The 22,359-nt window shown below is 39.7% G+C and overlaps 1 protein-coding gene across 1 annotated transcript in view; it reads left to right on the top strand.

The window, feature by feature from the left end:
- The window catches only part of CRYBG3 (crystallin beta-gamma domain containing 3), a 138,200-nt gene that overhangs the window by 30,169 nt on the left and 85,672 nt on the right, over window positions 1-22,359 (top strand). The window contains exon 3 of the mRNA XM_023742985.1: window positions 16,584-17,014. Coding sequence (XP_023598753.1) covers window positions 16,584-17,014 — 431 coding nt within the window. The remainder of the gene's footprint in view (window positions 1-16,583; window positions 17,015-22,359) is intronic.

Here is a 22,359-nt window from a genome sequence, read left to right as displayed (position 1 = left end):
GAGAGCAATGTCATGGAAGCCAAATAAGAGTTGTTTTCAGGAAGAGATTCAGTGTCATATTCTTCAAACATATAAAACCCATTGCCACTGAGTGGATTCTGACTCATAGCGACTCTATAAGACAGAGTAGAACTGCCCCATAGGGTTTCCAAGGAGGGGCTGGTAGATTTGAACTGCCAACCTTTTGGTTAGCAGCCAAGCTCTTAACTGCTGCTCCTCCAGGGCTCTGCAGACATATATGACCAAGACAGAAAAAAAGAGTCCATTGAATTAGTAAGTAGGAGGGAGATAGTGGTCAGAGGCATGTTTCATGAGAAAGCCAGATTGCAGGGGCTAAAGGAGCAATGGAGAAGAAACAAGAAGATGGTGAGAGTTGGTAACTCCTTTTTAAGGAAGTTGAAAGTGAAGAGATAGGAGAAAGTTGTTGCTAGACAGATACTTTTGAATGCTAGAGGCTTGGAGAGGGAGAAAACGGCCAGTTGAGGTTCCTCAGGAGATGCCAAGCATCGTGAACCAGTGCCCTGGTGGAGGAATCGGCCTTGGGAGGAGGAGTCCTTCTCCTTTCATTGTGAGGGTGCATGAAGGAGGTGGGCATGGGACAGGTGCTGCTACTGCAAGATGGGTAGGGGAGAGATGGAGTCAGGACTTGAGAATGTGGAAGTGGAAGCTGGTGCTCTTTGAAATGGGGTAGTGGATGAGGTGTCTTGAGGGATATGGGAAAGATTTGAAACAAGCCAAGTGCTAGAGACAGTTAAGGGAAGAGTCATCTGGCCCTTCTTTATTTTTCATTTAACAGGCTCACAGCTCTCTACTCTTTGATCTTGTTCACTGTTCCTGCCACCACATTGGTACAGCACCTGCCACCTACTACAGGCTGCTTGAGGAGGTGACAGGATAAAGCTGACTAGACCTGCAAAAATGTAAAATGTAGGCTCCGTGAAAGCCAGGCTTTTGGTATGTTTTTTTCACTATTGCATCCAAGCACCTAGATTGGTTTCTGCTTGTTTATTATTTAGTGAATGAATGAATACATAACATTAACTTCTGCTGCTACTTGGTAGGCCGAGTTTCAGCCTGTTGCTGATTTAGGGTTGCATTCCCCAGAAACACTCTTCCAAGTCTTCTCCATTTTTGGATCCTAAACCCCAGCTTTATCTCTGCTCCTGCCTTTCCCTGGTCATCTCTCCTCTCACTTAAGGAGGTTCCGAGCCACCTGTTAGGACCTTGCTCATTGTCTTCTCTACTTCAAGAATGTCTCAGGATTTAGACGCTCTCCATCCCACTTTACTCAGAGGAGGAAATATTCCCTACTCCTCTCCAAGGTTAATACTTTCTCCTGGACTCTTCATCTCATCACCCTCTGCCTTTCCTTATGGAAACTATCATCCTTCTCTCTCTCTCTTTTTCATTTTATTGTGTTTTAGGTGAAAGTTTACAGCACAAATTAGTTTTTCATTCAAAAATTTATAAACAAATTGTTTTGTGACATTGGTTACAATCCCTGCAATGTGTCAGCGTTCTCCTCCTTTCCCTTTCCACTCGGGGTTCTTTGTGTCCATTTGTCCACTTTTCCTGTCCTTTCCTGCCTTCTCGTCTTTGCTTTTGGGCACGTGTTGCCCATTTGGTCTGTATACTTGATTGAACTAAGAAGCATGTTCCTCGTGCGTGTTATTGTTTGTTTTATAGGCCTGTCTAATCTTTAACTGAAAGGTGGACTTTGAGAGTGGCTTCAGTTCTGAGTTAGCAGGGTGTCTGGGGGCCATAGTCTCAGAGGTTCCACCAGTCTCTGTCAGACCAGTAAATCTGGTCTTTTTATGTGAATATGAATTTTGTTCTATATTCTTCTCTTGCTCTGTCTGGGACTCTCTATTGTGATCCCTGTCAGAGTGGTTGGTGGTAGTAGCTGAGCATCATCTACTTCTTCTGGACTCAGGCTGGTGGAGGCTGTGGTTAATGTGGTTTTTATAATAGTGGTCTCATACCCAGTATGAATCTCAGTTGGTCGTTGTGTATTAGTTTTTGATATGATACTGAATTCTGTTGGCTAGAATTTTGTTGAGAACTTTTACATCTATATTCATGAGAGATAATTGGTCTGTAATTTTTTTTGCCTTGGTTTGGTATCAGAGTTATGCTGGCTTCATAAAATGAATTTGGAAGTATTCCTTCCTTTTCTATGCTCTGAAATAGTTTGAGTAGTACAGTGTAAGCGCTTACCTGAATGTTTGTTAGATTCACCAGTGAAGCCATCTGCGCCAGAGATTTTTTTGTGTTGCGAGTTTTTTTTATTGCCTCTTCATATCTCTTCTCTTTTTATGGGTCTGTTCAGATTTTCTATCTCAGTTTGTGTTAGTTTAGGTAGGTAGTGTGTTTCTAGAAATTTGTCCATTTCCTCTAGGTTCTCAAATTTATTGCAGTACAGTTTTTCATAGTATTCTGTTATGATCCTTTTTATTTCAGTTGGGTGTGTTGCAATGTTCCCCATTTCATTTATTTGGGTTATTTGCTTCCTCTTCTGTTTTTCTTTTGTTAGTTTGGCTAATGGTTTGTTGATTTTGTTGATTTTTTTTTGGTCAAAGAACCAACTTCTTATCGATTCTTTCTGTTGTTCTTCTGTTCTCTATTTCATTTATTTCTGCTCTAATCTTTTTTTTTTTTTTTTTTCTGGAGGTTGTGGGCTTCTTTTGCTGTTCTCTATTTGTTCAGGTTGTAGGGTTATCATTTTGATTTTGATCTGTTCTTCTTTTTTGATGTGTGTGTTTATTGCTATAAATTGACCTCTGAGTACTGCCTTTGCTGTGTCCCAAAGGTTTTGGTATGATGTGTTTTCATTCTCCTTTGAGTCTAGGAATTTTTTAATTCTCTCTTCGATTTCTTCTATTACCCAGTTTTTAAGCAAGGTGTTATTCAGTTTCCATGTATTTGATTTTTTTTCCATACTCTTCCTGTTATTGATTTCTACTTTTATGGCATCTTGATGAGAGGGAATGCTTTGTATTATTTCAAACTTTTGGATTTTATTGAAGGTTTCATTGTGCCCAAAATGTGGGCTGTTCTGGAGAATGTTACATGTGCGTTGGAAAGGAGTGTATGCTTTGCTGCTGTTGGGTGGAGTGTTCTCTATATGTATAAGCTCAAGTTGGTAGATTTGGGCCTTTCGATCTTCTGTATCTTTGTTGAGTTTCTTTCTAGATGTTCTGTCCTTAATCAAGAGTGGTGTGTTGAAGTCTTCCTAGTGTTTCTGTGGAACTTTCAATTTCTCTTTCCTCTTTTCATTGCTGTTAGAGTTTGTTTTATGTATTTTAGAGCCCTGTTTTGGGGTGCGTAGATATTTATTAAGGTTATGTATTTTTGGTGGATTGTCCCTTTAATCATTATGTAATGTCCTTCCTTGGCTCTTATGGTTGATTTTGCCTTAAAATCTGTTTTATCTAAGATTAGTATTGCCACATCTGCCCTTTTTGGTTACTGTTTGCTTGGTATATTTTTTCCAGCGTTTGATTTTTAATATATTTATATCTTTGTCTTTAAGGTATCTCTTATAGACAGCATGTTGATAGGTCATGCTTTTTTTTACCCGTTCTGCCACTCTCTGTTGCTTTACAGGTACATTTAAGCCATTTACATTCAGTGTGATTATCGAATAGGTTAGAGTTTATTGCTTCATATTGTTTTGCTTTTTATTGTGGTGCTGATGTTTTCTTTGTTCCTCTTACTTTCCTGTGCTGAGTTTCTTTTGTTAGTGGATTTTGTTTTCTTTCGTTATAATAGATTTTGTGTTTGTTAAGACTATTTTTCTTTTTTCTTTTGATGAGTAGGTTTGTTGACTTTCTTTTGTTGTTACATTGAAATTTATCCTTATCTTCCTAAGTTTGAACCAGTCTTTTATTACTTGATATCACCCTCAGTTCTTTCCATTTTAAAGGTCTATGCCTATACCATTTATTCCCCTTTTATTGTTTTGACACTGCTGTCGTTTACAGATTGACATCTCTGTTCCCCTGTTTTAAGTCTTTTAGCTTTGTTTTATTACGGAGAGTTCTTTATCTAGGTTGGTATCTGGCTGATGCTGTCCTGTGTCCTAGACTCCGGTTGTTGGCTGATGTTGTTGATTCTCCAACTGAAGGAGTCCTTTTAATATTTCTTGTAAGTTTGCTTTGGTTTTTATGAATTCCCTTAATTTCTGTTTATCTAGAAATGGACTAATTTCACCATCATATTTGAAAGAGAGTTTTGCAGAATATATTATTCTTGGTTAGCAATTTTTTTCTTTCTTGGTTTTATATGTCATCCTGTTACTTTCTTGCCTGAATAGTTTCTGACGAGTAATCAGAGCTTAGTCTTATTGTTTCCTCTTTGTAAGTGACTTTTTGTTTTTCTAATCTGCTCTCAGTATTCTTTCTTTGTCATTTGTTTTGGTAAGTGTGATTATGATATGTCTTGGTGACTTTCTTTAGGAGTCTGTCCTATATGGGGTTCTTTGAACTTCTTTTCTTCCTGTCCTAGAACTCCAGTCACATGCGAATTTTTGCTTTAATTATGTCCCACATGATTCTTAGGTTTTCTTCATTCGAATTTTTCCTCAAAGTAGGGTCCATGGGTTTGGCTTCAGTCCCACTGATTGTCTTCCATTGCTTCAAATTAGTTCCCAAAACCTTCTACTGAGTTGTCCATTTCTGAAATTTTGTTGTTTATCTTTTGGCTTTCTAGTTACTGTTTTTGTGTGATTTCTAATTGTTTATTTTGACATTTTGTTCTTGTATCATTTTCTGGAATTCTTCTATTGCTTTGTCTGTGTCTTCCTTGATTTTGGCTATGTCTTCGTTGTTTTTCTGTATTTTCCATGATTTTGTCTATTTTTTTCCTAGGTTTTGTCTGTGTTTTCCTTGATCTCTTTTCTAATGTCTTGGAGACCTCTAAATTTTGAATTCTGTATCAGGTATTTCCACTGCCTTTTCTTCTACTGGAAGGTCATCTGATTCTTTATTTTGGTAACTTGCTGGAGCCATCTTGTCCTGCTTTGTTATATATTTTGATATTGTCTGATGTCTCTGAGACATTAAGGTATTATTTTCTTTATTTATTAATTGTATATTTGTTTGTTTCATCGTCTTTGTTTTTGTATGTCAGGGAGGGTGGGCTAGGTGTGCTTCGCTGCTTGTTCGTCTGTGGGCACGATAGTTCTCACTGACTTGTCTGGGTGGACAGAGCAGCAGCAGGCAGGGCAAGCTCGCTTTGCTGTACACTGGTTTGGCAAGGCGGCTGAGTGCAGACTAGGCTGGCTCTGTCTGCCTCCTGATGTTGGTCCAGCAGCATGGGAGTATTCACAGCCCTTTGCCAGATAGGTGTGGGTGTTGGACCAAGAATGGTATGGGCTGGATTCTCACTGTTCAGCAGCTGGTCAGGTGGCGGGAAGGGAGGTATAGTGCGGGCCCAGACCAGCAGTGGGCCTAAACGCCAGGTACACTGTAGCCACGGCAGTATGACAAGGGCCAGTGGGAAGTAGGGGATAGTGTACAGGACTAGGTGAGGGGGGAAAGGAAAGAAAAAATAAAAAGGTTTGCTGGCGGGTAGGGTGAGGTGTACCTGGGGGCTGTCAGGAAGTGGGGGGAGGTGACATACAGGGTTAGGTAGGAGGTAGAAAGAAAAGAAAGAAAAATAAAATTAATGGCAATGTGGTGGAGTTAGTGGGTCGGGCCAGGCTGGTATGTCAGTTGCCCTGTATCCATGTTGGTGTGGCGAGGGCCAGCGAGAAGTGGGAGGAGGTGGCGTACATGGCTAGGTGGGAGCAAAAACAAAAAGTAAGAAAAGAAGAGGAAAAAGATGGTGTAGTGGGTGCAAGGCAGACCTGGGGGCTGGTAGGAAGGGAGGGGAGGTGACATACTGGACTAGGTTGGAGGGAGAAAGAAAAGAAAAAGAAATGTTGGTGTGGTGGGGGCTGTGGGTGGGGGCACGGTGGACCTGGGGCAGTGGTAGGCCAGTGCACCAGTGGCTCTCTAGCCATAACAGCATGGCGGGGTCCGGCAGGAGGGAGGAATGTGACAGACAGGGCTAGGTGGGAGAGAGAAAGAAAAAGAAAAGAAAAAAAATGGTAGTGTGGCGGGAGCCAACGGTAGGAGTGGGGCAGACCCGGAGGGGCAGTGGGCCATAGCTTTCTAGCCACGGCAGTGCGACAGAGGGCAGCGAGAAAGGGTGGCAGTGGCATATGGGGCTAGCTAGGAGGGAGAAAGAAAAAGAAGTAAGGGGAAAAAATTAAAAAGTTGGCATGGCAGGAGCCGGTGGTGGTGATGGGGTGGACCCGGGGCAGCTGTGGGCCAGTGGCTCTCTATCTGTGGCAGTGCAGTGTGGCCTGGTGGGAAGAGGGGGAAGTGGCATACAGGGTTGGGAGAGGGGTAGAAAGAAAAGGATGAAAGGGAAAAAGAGAAGAAGAAGAAAAAAATGGCATGATGGGAGCCAGCAGGTGGTGGAGGTGGACCCGGGGTGGCAGTGGGTCAGTGGCTTTCTAGCTGCAGTGGTATGACATGGCCTAGTGGAAAGGCAGGAAGGTGGTGTACAGGGTTAGGTGGGAGGGAGAAAAAAAGGAAGAAAGGAAAAAAATGTGGCACGGCAGGAGCTGGTGGATAGGGGCAAGGCAGACCTGAGGTGACAGTGGGCCAGTAGCTCTCTACCTGCAGCAGTGTAGCATGGCCCAGTAAGAAGGCATAGAGGTGGTGTACGGGGCTAGGTGAGAGGGAGAAAGAAAAAGAAGAAAGGGAAAAAAATGGCATAGTGCGTGGGACCTGGGGCGACAGTGGGCTGATGGCTCTCTACCCATGGTGGTGTGGTGTGGCCTGGCAGGAATAGGGAGAGGTGGGGTACGGGGCTGAGTGGGAGGGAGAAAGAAAAGGAAGAAAGCAAAAAAAAAAAAAAAAAGTTGTGGGAGCCAGCAGGTGGGGGTGTGGTTGGGGCAGAAGTGTGAGGGGTAAGAATGCATGTTTCTCTGGTTAGCAGGTACTCTGTCTCCTCTTGGGAGGTCCATGAAGTTGCCTTCCCATACTTCCTGTCTGGGGAAATTGCTGGCTTTGTTTAAAGATGGCAGTGCTGTGCCATGTTAGTTGGCAGGGGACCTCCACTCTGTATCTCTCCTCATTCTCTGTTTTTCTTCAGTTTCTTCTTCCATTCGGTATTTGATCTAGTTCTTTATCCCTTCATTTGATGTGTAGGGTTCCAGGATTGATGTTTATATCTGTTTTACTTAGTTTTTTGGATCTTTGCTGCAGAGGGACGGCATGGTGTGTCTGTCTGTGGTGCCATGTTGGCTCGCCTCCTCATCCTTGTCTCTTACACAGCAGTTGCTTCCTTTGCACAGGTTTGTTTGCCTGTCACCAGCAGGTGTACGGCTGATCCTCAAAACAGTAAAAAAAAAAAAAAAGCCACTTCTCTGTTAGAATTTAAACTCTTATCTTATCTTTCCTTCTTTCTATTCAAAAGGGTTCCCTTCTCTTTACTGAGTGTTCCTACTTCCTTACTGCCTACTTAACTGCTTAACACCTCGAGTTCTAGGCTCTACTTACAAATGTCTGAACAGTTATGACTATTTCTCCTGCAATCCCTGGGCTTTTCCATAGTCCTCATTTCTTTGTTAATCTAACAAATGTTTAATTACTTGCTATTGCCACTGTAGCAGCTATTGGGAGGATGACGGAGGACCGGGCAGTGTTTCGTTCTGTAGTACGTAGGGTTGCTGTGAGTTGGAAACTACTTTACGTCACCTAATGACACTATTGCCAGGTACATTTCAAGATACTGATATTGCAATGAATAAAACAGACAAAAATCCCTGTCCTCGTCGATTCTACTTGCCAGAGGAAGAAACAGATATTAAGTCGTTTCTGTGTGTTTGATTGGTACTGGCAAATACAAAAGAGAAAAAGCAGAGTAGGGAGATGGGTGGTCTCAGAGTGGAGGGGGTTGCTATTTTAGATAGAGTGACCAGGAGAGGTTTCAGTGAGGAGGTGACATTTAAGTAAAGGTCTGAGGGAGGTGAAAGAGTGAGTCATGTATCTGTCAGGGAGGAAAACATTCAGAGCAGAGAGAAGAGTAAATGCAGAATTCCTGAGGTAGGCGTGTGCCTGACACATATGAAGACCAGTGAGGAGGCTGGTCCTCATCCACAGTGGCATTTGGCATTCTTTACTCCCCTCTGCAAATATTCTGAAGGAGATAACCTGACCTGGTTTTAGCTTTCTTGGCACTGTACCTACATGCAAGTGTTCTGGGTGGTTTAGAATAATGTGGAGTGTTGAGTTATACACAGTTGTGTTGGTGACTGGAGAGGTCACTAGCGAGCCTGGCATCGTCTAAATTAGTGTTTTTTGAAGTCAAAACCAAAATCCACTGCCGTTGAGTTGATTCCGACTCATAGTGACTGTATAGGACACTGGAGAACTGCCATAGAACTGCCGCATGGGGTTTCCAAGGCTGTAAATCTTTATGGAAGCAGACTGCCACATCTTTTCTCCCATGGAGCATCTCGTGGGTTTGAACTGCCAACCTTTTGGTTACCAACCGGGTACTTTAATCACTGCACCACTAGGGCTCCTTTTAAAGTTCAGTTCTTGAATTACCTGCAGTAGTTTCCCAGGATGCTGGTTAAAATGCATGCTCCTGGTCCCCATCCCAGGCCTACTGAATCAGAACCTCTGGAGAGCAGGGCCAGGATTATCTGCAGTTTAATAAGCTCTTCAGGTGAATTGAATCTGCTGATTTGAGTTGAGAATGGCCTTTGTGATGCCTGTTGCCTAGAATTGGGAAACTGCCCAGTTGGTTAGTTCTGGTCAGGGTGACTGTACTTTCTCACCTCACCTCTCAGTGTCAGCTGGCGTTTCATCAGTAACATCTGAGGGTCTGGTTGGTGGGCAGAATTGCTGCTCCTGGACACTGCCTTTTTTTTTTTTTTTTTTTTTTAATATCAGGCGTAATGTTAGTGAGCTATACTAGAGAGTGCTGGGTCTAGGCCAGGGAGGATGCGTTGAGGTACTGTTCCTATGGCCAACTAGCTGTTTAACTCTGGTGGTTTAGCTGAACCCCTCTGAACTTCAGTTCCTCACCTGTGAAATGGGAATAGTAGTATTTTCTCAGTCTTCCTTGTAGTTTGTGATGCTCAAATGAGGTCGTATGTGAAGGGACTCCGTGAACTCTAAATTTCCCTACAGCACTTTGTACTTGAATTGCTTGGTTCATAACTAAAAGTTCTTATCTCAAAGGAATTTATATCAAGTTCAGAAATTGTGTCATGACTACTGTAGGAGCCAGTTCCTTCATCTGGAAACTGAGAAGGCTGTGTGCTAATGCTTAAAATTGACTTGCATAAAGGGTGAATTAGTGCTTCTTTATGAACAGACCTAATGGGAAGTCAACCTAAGGTCCCAGTGGAAACCCACCTGTATGTGTATATGCTTTTACATTCAAACATTTAAATGTGGCTACTACTTTAAAATTAAGGGGAGAAAATTAGGTCAACTATTTAAACCAACAAAATATTACTTTAATAATATGGATTTCCAGAGAAAGGAGTTTTACACAGTCTTAATCACCCCCTTGTATATTGTCATTTACAAATGTATGGCTTTGTTTTTGGCACATGGCAAAATGTTGATAATAAGATGACTCAGGAGATCATCAGGTTTGACAATTAAGAATTCACTGTGATTCTGGAAGGAACAGTTTTGGTAGAGAAGAAGGGCTAGGAACACAAGGCAGTGGTTGAAGGATTACAAGAAGAGGAAGTGGAAACAGGAGTGCATACTCTATTCAGAGAGTTCACATGAAAACAAAGGGACACAGAGGCAGTAATTTGATTTGGTTTCTCTTTGGCTTCCAGACTTGTCTGCTGCCACTCTTTTACCTCACCCATTATGCACCAGGAAGAGTAGTGTGTACTTTACCATTTTCTTCCCTCCTGCCTCTCCCCTAAACCCCCAGCAGTTGTTTCCTCTCTCCATTTCTCTGCCACAGTTAGTTTTTCCAGAGTCACCTTTGAGTTCACAAACTGTCAACCCAGTGTCCTCTTCGTTCCCCTTCCTCTTTTAAACATTGTGAGATTTGATAACGTTGACTTCCTCTTGATAACGCTGCTCTGTAGATTCTGAGATGTTGCCTTGGTTCTTCTCAGAACATTTCTGATTACTTCTCTTTCTCTTTCATTGATTTCTTCTCTTCTTTGTTGCCTGCCTTTTAATCTTTTTGTCCCTTAGGGCTTTTTTCCCCCTGCATACACTATCTGTTGACAAATTGCATTCTTAAACCATGCTTCCCGCTGTCTGCTGCACATCTCCACTCGTCACCCCATCCAGTTGCCATCAAGTCGATTCTGACTCATGACGACCCTATGTGTGTCACAGAACTATGCTCCATGGGGTTTTCATTAGCTGATTCTTTCTAAGTAGATCGCCAAGCCTGTCTTCTGAGACACTTGTGGGTGGACTCAAAAAGCTAACCTTTTGATTAGTAGCTGAACATGTTAACTGTTTGCACCCCCAGGGACTCCTGGACATCACCAGGGAATCTAAAACTCAGTGTGTCTGACATCTAAATATCTTATGGCCCTGCCTCCCCCTTCTCTTGAAAAAAAAGTCTTAATGCTCATTTCCCCTTCTATTTCTCATCCCCAGTTTTGCTTTAACTGTTAAAATAGTTGTCTAATTTAGGAAACTCAGTCATCTACAACTCAGTTATCCTCCAACTTCATGTGGAATTGGTCGTTTTATCAACCTCATTCTTTATCCCCTGTGTCTTGGTCTTCTTCAGCCACACCTCTGCCCTAGTGAACATAGTTCAAACTTTGTGTATGCTATACCTTGTGTCTAGAATGCTCTACTCACCTATTCTTTGGCGACACTTGTAGTTACCCTTCAGGAGCAAGCTCAGCAAGCTCCTGTTACCTCCTCAGTGCAATGGTTTCTCACCATCCCAGTCAAGTTAATCAAGTCCTTCATTGTGTACATGCCTCTACTGTGCTTGCACAGGAATATGATGATTAGTGTCTTACTAGATTATGAGTTCTTTGAAGGCACCAGATAAGTCTTATTGACAGTGTATCTAGCACAATATTTACCACATACCAAAGAGAGTGGATAGATGGGTAAATTTGCACCTAAGGGAACTACATTACAACATAATGATTATGAAGAAAAAAAAATTAAAAATTACTGAGATGCATATGCCTTCATCAGCAGCCTTCATCTATTATATGCAGAATGTCAGCATCTTTGAGAGTAACTGGAAATGATGTTTTGTTAGTGTTTGCTTGCATCCTGGGTGCTTTCATTCTACTGACTTGTTGGAACAATGGCAGACAATACTGTTAGCAGGTGGATGTAGGTCCCACTAACCAGGGCCTGTGGCAGGCAGAACTTGATTGTTGTCTCCGCTGAGGGCAAACGCAGCTTCTTTTAATCAAACTTAAACTGTTAATAATATAAATATAGAATTTACTGTAGATGTTTACTTTGAATAACAGTGAGTTTTTTGTTTGTTTCTAATTATTTAAGCTTAGCATATTTTTGTTTTTAAATTTTACCGATTTATTGTTTTGTTGAGGGTATTATCAATACAAATTTCTCGTTGGATTATGTGGGAAAAGTTAATAACCAACTCAAGCGTTTAAGGAAGCTAAAAAAGGTCTTCAGTAAATTTAAGATATAGAGATTGTGGAATAGAAAAGAAGCTGAAAATTGAAGAGATGGAGCAACAAGTGATATTTTAAGAGAATTGTAGATAATTCTAAAAAGGTTAAATATGATAGCTTTCATTAGTTTGGTAAAAGGTATCTTCTCTGGAAATCAATCTTTTATGCTTTGAAACCAAAGGTCAAGTAAAAATAATAATTGAAGCAGTGAAATAAATACTATTATTTATTTTTAGATCTTTAATGATGTTGCCAAAAAAATATGAATGTCCCTGGTCTTTTAATTTTCCTTTATTTAGGTCATTTCTCCAATTTTATAAGACTCTTTTGTGAATCCCTAAAGCATTTTAGGGGAAATTGGTGGTTCAGTGGTAGAATTCTCGCCTTTCATGTGGGAGACCCAGGTTCGTTTCCCAGCAAATGCATCTCATGCACAGCCACCACCCATCTGTCAGTGGAGGCTTGTCTTGTGTGTTGCTATGATATTGACCAGGGTTTAGTGGAGCTTCCAGACTAATACAGATTAGGAAGAAAGGCCTGGTGATCTACTTCCAGAAATCAGCCAGTGAAAATCCTGTGGATGACAACAGTCTGATCCCATTATATATGGGGTCACCATGAGTCAGGGATGACCCAGTGGCAGCTAACAACTACAAAAGACTATTTGCGATATTTTAATGAGTAGTTCATAGTTTGCTTTCTTCAGGTAGCAACCCAGAATGAGCAGTCATTCATACTAGGTAAGTAGAAAAAATTAATTAACAATCTATTCATATTATAGTGTCAGTTCATTTTGACTTGGGGGGAAATGCAGCTGGTAATTACAATAAAATAAGTGGAGTGGTTAAAGGAGAAGAAATGTATAAATATCTTTATGTACATGAGCATTTTCAAATTAGCAACTGGCATATCTTCTGCTTCCATACTGAGAAGCCATTATGTGTTTACATGAAGAGGGGGCCTGGCTAACTTACAGTGCGGGCTCCCATAATGAGCAGAAGGCTGGACCGAGGAGGTGGAGACAAGTGGGATCAGGTTGCAGTTAAAGCAGTAAAAGATGAGAGTTGCAGAGACTCTAGAAGGCTGCAATGTAGAGACTTCACCTGATGGTGCAGTGGTTAAGAGCTCGACTGCTAACCAGGTTAGCAGTCCAAATCCACCAGCTGCTCCTTGGAAACCTTGTGGGGGAGTTCTCCTCTGTCCTAAAGGGTCGACTCTACGGCAGGGAGTTTGGTTTTGGTTTTTGGCAAACACATAGAAAAATGCTGTATAATTATTTAAAAAAAAAAAAAAAACCCTCTGAAACCAAGTGGGAACAAACTTTAATCATTGTTTGCCTGAAATTAATTTGCTGGGTTAGTGGGATCTAAACATTTTCTCATATGCTAAATTTCACTAGTCTTTAGTGGACTGCTCCTGTAAACTGTTTTGAACTTGGATTAAAACATGGAATGAGGTGAACAAATGACATTATAATTATAATGCTCTTGCCTTCTTGAAGATCAGCTTCTTACAGTGCCCCCAGGTGGTTTTTCCTCAGTGTCCTGATCTTTTTCTGACTCACACTTAAGCTTTCTTCTTTGAAGGACTAGTGAGCATGACATCTGATGGATACTGTTGGACGTACATTCCTTTGACAAGTATGGGAACAAGCACGTTCAGAAGGCAGAACAAGTTGGCACATTTGCCTCGAGCTCTTCAGATCCGAGAAGCTTGTGGTGGAATGCCAGCATGCTATTTGATGTAAAAGCTCAGTTTGTCTTCGCATAGAGCACATGAGTGTGAGTTTGCTTTACTAGTGACTTAAATAGGAGCAGGTAAAATGCACCTCTGGAAGTGTTTAACATCTGCAAGAATGCTGGGTGCCACCCAAGGTTTACATTAACAGGCATATCAGGATTTTCTGTTTTACCAGAAGGGCTCATAAAAACCAAAACCAAACCCGTTGCCATCGAGTCAATTCCGACTTACAGTGACCCTATAGGACAGAGTAGAACTACCCCATAGGGTTTCCAAGGAGCGCCTGGTGGATTCAAACTGACGGCCTTTTGGTTAGCAGCCGAGCTCTTAACCACTGCGCCACCAGGGTTTCCAGGGCGCATAGTGGGCTTCTTTTTCCTGAATTGAAGCACTGTGTCACTGTCTTTCCTTACCTTCTTCAGGAATGACTTTGCCCAATGTGGCAGCTTCATGGGTTACAACAACGCTGAAATGAGGAGGCCTATTTAGGTGCTTTTCTATAAAACTATGGAGTGTGCGAAAATACTGTCTATTAGCTTTCTAATAATAAAAGATAAATTTAGATACAAATAAGGCTTGCCATGATCCTTCCTCTGACTTACCCCTCCAGACTTACCTTCCACTAATCTCACTGTACCCTAATCTACCTCCTGTCATACTATACTCGTTAGAAGCTGCCATCATACATACACACACGGATACGCACTCCACACTCTTTAGATCTCGGTTCAGAGGGCACTTCCTCTAGGATGTGTCCCCTGAGTTGTCTCCTCTGCTTTCATTTCTGCCAAATCTGGACTAGTCACTCCTGTCCTGTGTTCCCATGTGTGCTGTACTTCTCCCTTTGCGACATTTACTATATTGCTTTGTTAAAGTCTTGCTGACTGTGCTCTTCAGTAGGTTGTAAACTGCCCAAGGGAATAGAAGTCATCAGTCTTATTCACAAATATGTCCCTGGTGCATAGCACAGTCTTTCATATAATTGGTCATCAATCAGTATTTACGGAGTTGAACTGAATTTGAATCATGTTGCCCACTTGTTTCAGAATCCTTATTAAATTCAACTTTATTTCATGCAAGTTTGAAGTCAGACTTCCTCTAGTAAAATGATAAAGATGACCTTTCTCAAAAAGTTTTCTTCATAAGAGGCAACTTCAACCATAGTAGCGTCCTGAAATATGTAGTAGGTCAACTAATTACTTTAAAAGAATCACAGTCACCTATTTTGACTAACAGCGAATACATACTTACTTAAGAAGCCCCACCAAGACTGTAAGCTCTTTAAAAGGCCGGCACCATGGAGTATTCAACTTGAGATCTCCAGTGTCTTAGGACAGTGCCTTTACGTAGGGTTGAAGTAATGAACACATAAGCTGTACTCATTCTGTGGACCTTGTTAAATGTTGTTAAATGTGAATTACCAGAGAACACTAGGGAAAAAATTACAAATTTTTATAGTAGTAAAATTTGCTTTACTATTACATTCTTCTTTTGAAGAAAAGGTTTTAAATGTTTTTCCTAGTAGAAAAATTAAAATACTAACTATATATTAAAGTCCAGAAGAATGAGCATGTCAGTTTTAGAAGACAACAACCGAAGTGCTCCTTAGAAGCAAGACTTCTTCTTGCTTACTTTGGATGTGTCATCAGGAAAGATGTATTTCTAGAAGTGGGAATCATATTTGGTCAAGTAGAGGGTCATTGAAAATGAGGAAAACTCTAAATGAAATGGATTGACACAATAATCTCAGCAGTGGGCTCGAATATATCTAAGAACTTGGAAATGGCACAGGACCGGGCAGTGTTTTGTTCTGTTGTACTTAAAATTGCCATAAGTCCAAACCAACTTGTTGGCAGCTAAACAACAACATGTATTGAGTACATTTATAGGTATACGGTTATAGTATCTAGAGTATTTCAAAAGCTGATTTTTTTATTTTTATTGTGCTTTAAGTGAAAGTTTATGATTCAAGTCAGTTTCTCATACAAAAATTTATACACACATTGTTATGTGACCCTAGTTACTCTCCCTATAATCTGACAGCACACTCCTCCTTTCCGCCCCTGATTTCCTGTGTCCATTTAACCAGCTCCTGACCCTGTGTCTGCCTTCTCATCTCGCCTCTGGACAGGAGCTGCCCATTTAAGCTCATGTAGCTACTTGAGCTGAGAAGCACGCTCTTCACAAGTATCATTTTATGCTTTATAGTCCAGTCTAATCTTTGTCTGAAGAGTTGGATTCAGGAATGGTTTTAGTTTTGGGCTAAGAGTCTGGGGGCCCTGCCTTCTGGGGTTTGAGTATACATTCTTAAAGGGAGGCAATTCATCCCCCATAAGGGTAGTGAAAAATCTTAGCTATTACAAGGGTTGTGGCCCTCCAAAAGGGCCACAGTACATACACAGAGATGCATTATATCTGTGGTTCTTAAATTTCAATTGGGAGTGGGTGATGAGGAAGAAAAGTCAAACATCCCCTTGCTGTTATTAGCTGCCGTGGAGTTGGCCCCTGACTTATGGCGACACCATGCACGATGAAATGAAGTGCTACTTGGTCTCTTGCCATAGGGTTTTCATTGGCTGATTTTCAGAAGTAGATCACCAGGCCTTTTCTTCCTAGTTCGTCTTAGTCTGGAAGCTGTGCCAAAACCTGTTCAGCATCATAGCAACAAACAAGCCTCCACCAATAGATGGACGGTTGCCACGCATGAGGTGCATTGGCTGGGAATGGAACCTGGGTGTCTTGTATAGAAGGCAAGAATTCTACCACTGAACCACCACTGCCCCAGACACCCCCTTACAGAGGTGCCAATGTGGGGAAAAAAAAGCTGAGAAGCAGCACTGTTCTAGAGTGTAAATTTTAGTTCTGCTGTTTTTTGGCATCTTTGTGTACCTTCTAAATGAACTTTGATTATAAATAGATTTTGCTTATATCTATTTCTTTAGTTAATTATTTAATAATCTTTGATTCACTCTGTTTTGTTTTTGTGATTGTATAGCAAAGCTTATTCTAAGGTGACTGATTGTTAAACAAATTTTTAAAAATTATGTTAATGCAACATATTACCTTTACTCAGAATTAAATGCGTTTGGCCTCTAGTAGTTCTTGATAACTGATTTTGTTCAGTTTATTTTTTTTTAAATGATGATGCTTATGATTCTCTAATTTGTTTTCAAAGATTCCCCAAAGTGAAGACAGAAGGAGCAGTGCTGAGAAGCCAATTACTCCTCCAACGCAGGAAGATTCCAAAAAGCCAAATGATCTGTCCAGTTCTGCTTCAGACACCAAAATAGGAGAAGGTGATAGACAGCCCAAAGAAAGCTTTTTCCAGTTTCTTGGTAACCTATTTAATATCTCAGGAAAATCATCTCTTGGTGAAACTAAACAGTCTTCTTTCAAAGATGGTCATGACAAAACTGAGAAAGATTTATCAAGTCTCAGTGACCGGCATGAGGAAGGAATCACAAGGGAGAAGGAGATTTTCAGTGGCTTCTTTGGAGCTCAGGTGCTTCCAGTAGAGGAACAAAATTCCACCTCACCTGAACTCTCAGATGCCTTTTCTTTGAATACAACACAAGACAGTGAGCAGGAAACCAATGATTTGCTAAAGTAAGTATAAAATTTAATTGAGCTCTTGGACCGAGCTTTTTTGGTATTTGTTCCAATCCTTTTAATTGAGGGAGTTGGGAAAAGCATTCTGTGGTGTTCCTAAAAAACCAGTTGCTGTTGAGTAGATTCCGACTTATGGAGACCCCGTGCATATCAGAGTGGAGCTGTGCTCCATAAGGTTTTCAATGACTGATTTATCAGAAGTAGGTTACTGAGCCTTTTTCCAAGGCACCTCTGGGTGGACTTAAACCTTCAACATTTTGGGTAGCAGCTGAGCGCGGTAACCATTTGCACTACCCAGGGACTCTGTAATGTTCCTTGTTGTTGTTGTTAGGTGATACTGAGTTGGTTCTGACTCATAGCGATCCTACGTACAACAGAAGGGAACACTCCCCGGTCCTGTGCCATTCTCATAATCATTGCTGTGTTTGAGCCCATTGTTGCAGCCACTGTGTCATTCCATCTCATTGAGGGTCTTCCTCTTTTTCACTAACTTTATCAAGCATGATGTCCTTCTCCAGAGACCAGTCCCTCCTGATACCATGTCCAAAGTATGTGAGACTTTGTCCCTGCTAGTACCTAAAAAATTATGTATCTCTTTGTACTATACGGGTAATGTAGGGACTTTTTAGTTGTTTAGGGAACAGTACTAATACCTGTTAAATTTGTGGTAGTACAGGATTTATTTCTAATGTAAGACTTCTTTGGATGAGATTGTTGTTGTCTGAATTCCTCCTGTATTAGGACAGTCAGTGTGTTCAGTATGCACATTTTGAGTCCAAAAATGGTCCTGAGTTTTGTATTCTCATTCCATGAATCTCTTTTCTTTGTGGAATCAAATTAAAGTGGTTAAGAAATTAAATTGATTATATTCATAAGACTAGCCTTATGAACCTTTCCGAGAGCTCTAAGAAATTGAAATCTTACATGAATTAAGGAAACATTCCACCTTGTCTCTTCTCTGATGAACAAACAGGCTCTAACTTGTTTACCTTTTCCACAAATGAGCAAGAAGGACTATCTTCTATTGAGAAATACTTACAGCAGTGTTGACCCCATTAAACATCTTATGTAATGTAAAAATATTCATTCATAGCTAATAAGGTTCTATTCTATTGATTTTAATTTAGCGTCTACCTGAGAATTCATTTCATTATGTGAAGAGGCCATCAGTTATACTGTATCAGGATATGGATAACTTATAATCATACAGTTCTTTATGGTTTTTAAAGTGTCTTCATGTGTATGCTTTCAGTTAATTTCTGATATCGAGCCTATGAGATAGGCAAAGACCCATGTCACAGTTGTGAGAACTAAGAGCCAGGTATTTTAGAGTTTGCCCATCGAGGATAATGTAGTAGGGACTTGCTCTACCAGATGTTAAAATGTACTGGTACAGCTACAGTAATTGAAACCATGTGATACAGATGTAACATTTGCTAGACATTTAAAATACAGGAATAGACAGTCTAGAAATAGACCCTTGTATTCTGTGAATTGAACCCTTGAATGTGATAGTATTACATATTCTTGTAGAAAGGAAGATTTGTTGGGGGAATTGGTTAACAGTTTGGAGAAAAAAATAAAGCGAGATATTTAATCTCATGTTTATATTAAAATAAGTTAAGATGGCATATTAATGGATACATGTTAAAAAACCTACAAAACTAAATGGACCTATATGTGAATTGGTATTTTATTTTAGTGAGAAACAATTTTCTAAGTTAATAGCAATGGAAGATAATCAAGAAAGAGAAGATCAATAGATAGAATTTTCCCAATTTTCAAACTCCCTTATGTCAAACAACATAAAGATAAGTTAAATTGGCAAATGAGAAAACTGTATGCAAAAAATATGACAGAAAATGTTTCAACTGGCAAGCAGTTTAGATACCAGTTGGGGAGGGGAGTGGGCAAACAATATAAACAGATCATTCAAATAAACGAAATATGACTCGCCAATAAAAAATGAATAAAAAAATTATCCTCACTAGAAATCAAGCAAATGCAAACTAAAATGAGATATTTTTTCTCCTGTTAAATTAATAGCATAATAAGAAATAATAATACTAGTTGATAAGATGAGCGCTCATGTACACTGCACTCCTAGGAGTGGGGGTTGGAACTTGGTAGCATATTTTAAGAATTCAGTTGGCAATAGGTATCAAGAACCTTAAAAAATTAGTAGGGTGTATCTGAGTATGTACAAAGATGTTTACTGAAACATTATAAGAACATAAAATTGGAAACGAATGTCCAATAGAAGAAAAATGGTTAAATTATGGTGTATCCTTAATGTACAGTAGCCTACAGCGGTCTATTCATTGTGTGGCCTTTGGATCAGCAGCATCAGCAGTGCCTGGGAACTCATTAGAAATGCAGGTTATCGGGCCCCACCCCAGACTCACTGAATCAGAACCTCTGGGAGTGGAGCCAGCAAGCCTTTAACAACCTCTCCTGGTGATTTGTGTGTGTGTATGCGCCGCTGCTAGCATTTGAGAACCGGTGTTGTAAAGTAGTGTAATTAAAATTAGTGGGGTAGGAAGAAAGAAAAAGGCCACAGGACTCCCACTCAGTTTGACTGAGACACAGGCTTCCTCCAGGCCTAGCCTTGGAAATCCATAGCTTATCGTGCTTAGAATTACAGCATCTAGTTTTAGTAACTCACTGTTGACAGTCATCTGTTTATGAATTATAGTTTGTTTAGGAATTGAATACCATTTTGGTTAACAGTTTATTTTGGCAGTGTGCTTAAGAACTACTCGCAGTGATTTTAGATGTTATTTAAATAATATATCTGGAGAAAGTATTTACTAATAGTTTTGAAGTTCTGCGTTTTTAAATATTAAAGTTGTCTTGATTCAGTGATATGAATTTACTAAAAGCAAGGATATAGTTAATTTTTTTAATTCAGATCATGAGAGTATTTCAGGTATAAAATGTTATTTAAAATAAAGAGCATGTACTTTTGAAATTACTAGGAGGTTTAAGTTTCATATAAAAATTTAAATTTTTTATATAGGGAAGAGTGAATTAATGGAATGTTTTGCATTGCCTTTCTCATGTAAAAATTCCCATGGTTTTTTTTCTTTGTAGGTCTTGATAATTGGAGTGTCTTAAAAAGGGCGAATGACTTAATTTAGACAAGTTAATAAAATAATCTGTGCTGTATAACACTATTACTGTAGTACCAAACATATATTTCTTGTGATGACCATTAATACAGTTTTCAATATTTAGATTAGTTATTATTTGAAGTGAATTGAAATTCTCACCAAAATGCGTTGTCATTTTATCTTCTCTTAACTAAAAATAATAAACAGCTTTGTAGTTGATTCTGTATATAGTTGACTATGCACATTTCCTTTTTAATATTCATACAACTTTTAAGAAAACCTTTTTTGGTAACGTTTTTTAGATCATTTTCCAGACATTAATTCATGCTTGTCATGTAATCTACATAGACATCTGTTTTATTGCTAGATTAAAGCAAACAAACAAAAGAGTTATATGTTTTAATTTATAATTTTTTACGTTTGTATCCATCATAATGAGAAACTGTCCTGTCAAAGCTCTTTTGTGATTTTTTTTTCCCACCTGCTGGTTTTACAGTTGTTCTTTACATTGAAGAGTTGAAAGCCTTCCCTATTGTGAGAGAGAATATTCTTAACTATGTAATTTGAAAAGAAATAAATCTTAATGCTAAAAAAGTAGCTTAATCATACTCTCCTAAAAGTGAATTAGAGACTGTTGTTATAAGGCTACTTATTCTTTTCAGGCTGCTATTACAGAATTTTCTTTGAAGAATGACACGTCTTTGGTTGACGTTTGTCGCATCAGGTGGATCAAACTCCTCCAGAAACAACAGCTATATGTAGTCCCTGGAGGCTTAGTAAACATTCACATGATGGGTAGTTATGTCTTTGGCTAAAATGCATAAAACCATGATGTATGGTGTATTATGACATATACATGATATATGTGGTACATACAGAATACATGAAATTTTAATACTCCCTTCTCTCTGTCCAGCTTGAAAAATGAGCCTCCGTTTTTTTTTTCATCTTCAGCTTATTTTTAAAGTTACATGGTTCAGCGTTTTCTTTTTCTGTATTTTCTTTTATTAATTAGAGAAAAAAAGCAAAAAGTTAAAGGACAGTTTTATGTTCTTAATGTTATTCAATTACAGTGACTCAATCACAGTCTGAGAGAATGATGTAGAAAATAGTCTATACTGGAATGACTAACCCTTTAAAAAGTGGGAGTATAGCTCATCAGTACCTGAAGGGGCTAATTATAATGCACCAAACTGAACTTACAACTTTGATGTTCAGTACTTTAAACATGATAATACAGTTTAGTATGAAGGATGCATATTTTAGTTACAAGCATAAAACATTTCCACCCGGGGTGCTATGGGAGATCATCTACTTAAAAATTTAAACTAGTTCAAGTTTACCTAGTATGTAACCATAGTATTAATTGAATATGTTGAAGAAAATATCTTTCAATGTCATGTTGTTGTTGTGGGCCATCAAGTTGATTCTGACTCCTAGCGACCCCATGTGACAGAATAGAACTGCCCCATAGAGTTTTCTTGCCCTGGTTGCACAGCGGTTAAGCATTTGGCTGCTAACCAAAAGGTCCACATTTCAAATCTACCAGCTGCTCCTTGGAAACCCTATGGGCCAGTTCTGTTCTGTCCTATAGGGTCGCTATGAGTCAGAATTGACTCGATGGCAACAGTTTTATCTTTACGGAAGCGGATGGCCAAGTCTTTCTCCCAAGGAGCCCCTGGGTAGGTTCAAACCACTAGCCTTTCGCTTAGCAGCTGAGAGCTTAACCATTGTGCCACCAGGGATCCTTTCAATTTCATAAAAACCAATTTAATTATTTTAGTTGAACGTACCCAGAGAGCCCTAAAAAACATGAAAGCAGTGAATTTTTTTTTCCCCAAAAGACTCCAAAATTACCAAAGGGCATTATTATTACAGAGAGTTGAACTCTAGTGGACTTTTCTCTGTGGTTCAGTTTATTAGAAGTCCTTTTAGATCAAAAGTTGCATTCTTGCAATGATGAAGGGTAAAATGCATGAGGCCCAGTTAGGAGGGAATTGGTAGTAAGATGACCTAGATTTACAATACTTGAAGAGTAAAATTCTGATCCTTATCTTATTTCTCATTTCCTATTTCTGTTGACTTCATGTATACTTCTTTGCTTATTTCTTCAAAATTATTTTGGTAATCTTTCAGGGGAAAAGAAATTACAGCCTGTTGAAAGTGTGTTTTAGATATAAGATACTAAATCTTCTAAGAAAAAACAAATGAAAAAGCACTCTCATCATT

The sequence above is a fragment of the Trichechus manatus genome, unplaced genomic scaffold, assembly GCF_000243295.1.
Source record: "Trichechus manatus latirostris isolate Lorelei unplaced genomic scaffold, TriManLat1.0 scaffold00229, whole genome shotgun sequence".
Classification (NCBI taxonomy): Eukaryota; Metazoa; Chordata; class Mammalia; order Sirenia; family Trichechidae; genus Trichechus; species Trichechus manatus.
Note: the sequence above shows the minus strand (reverse complement) of the source record. Positions and strands in the feature narration are given on the sequence as shown.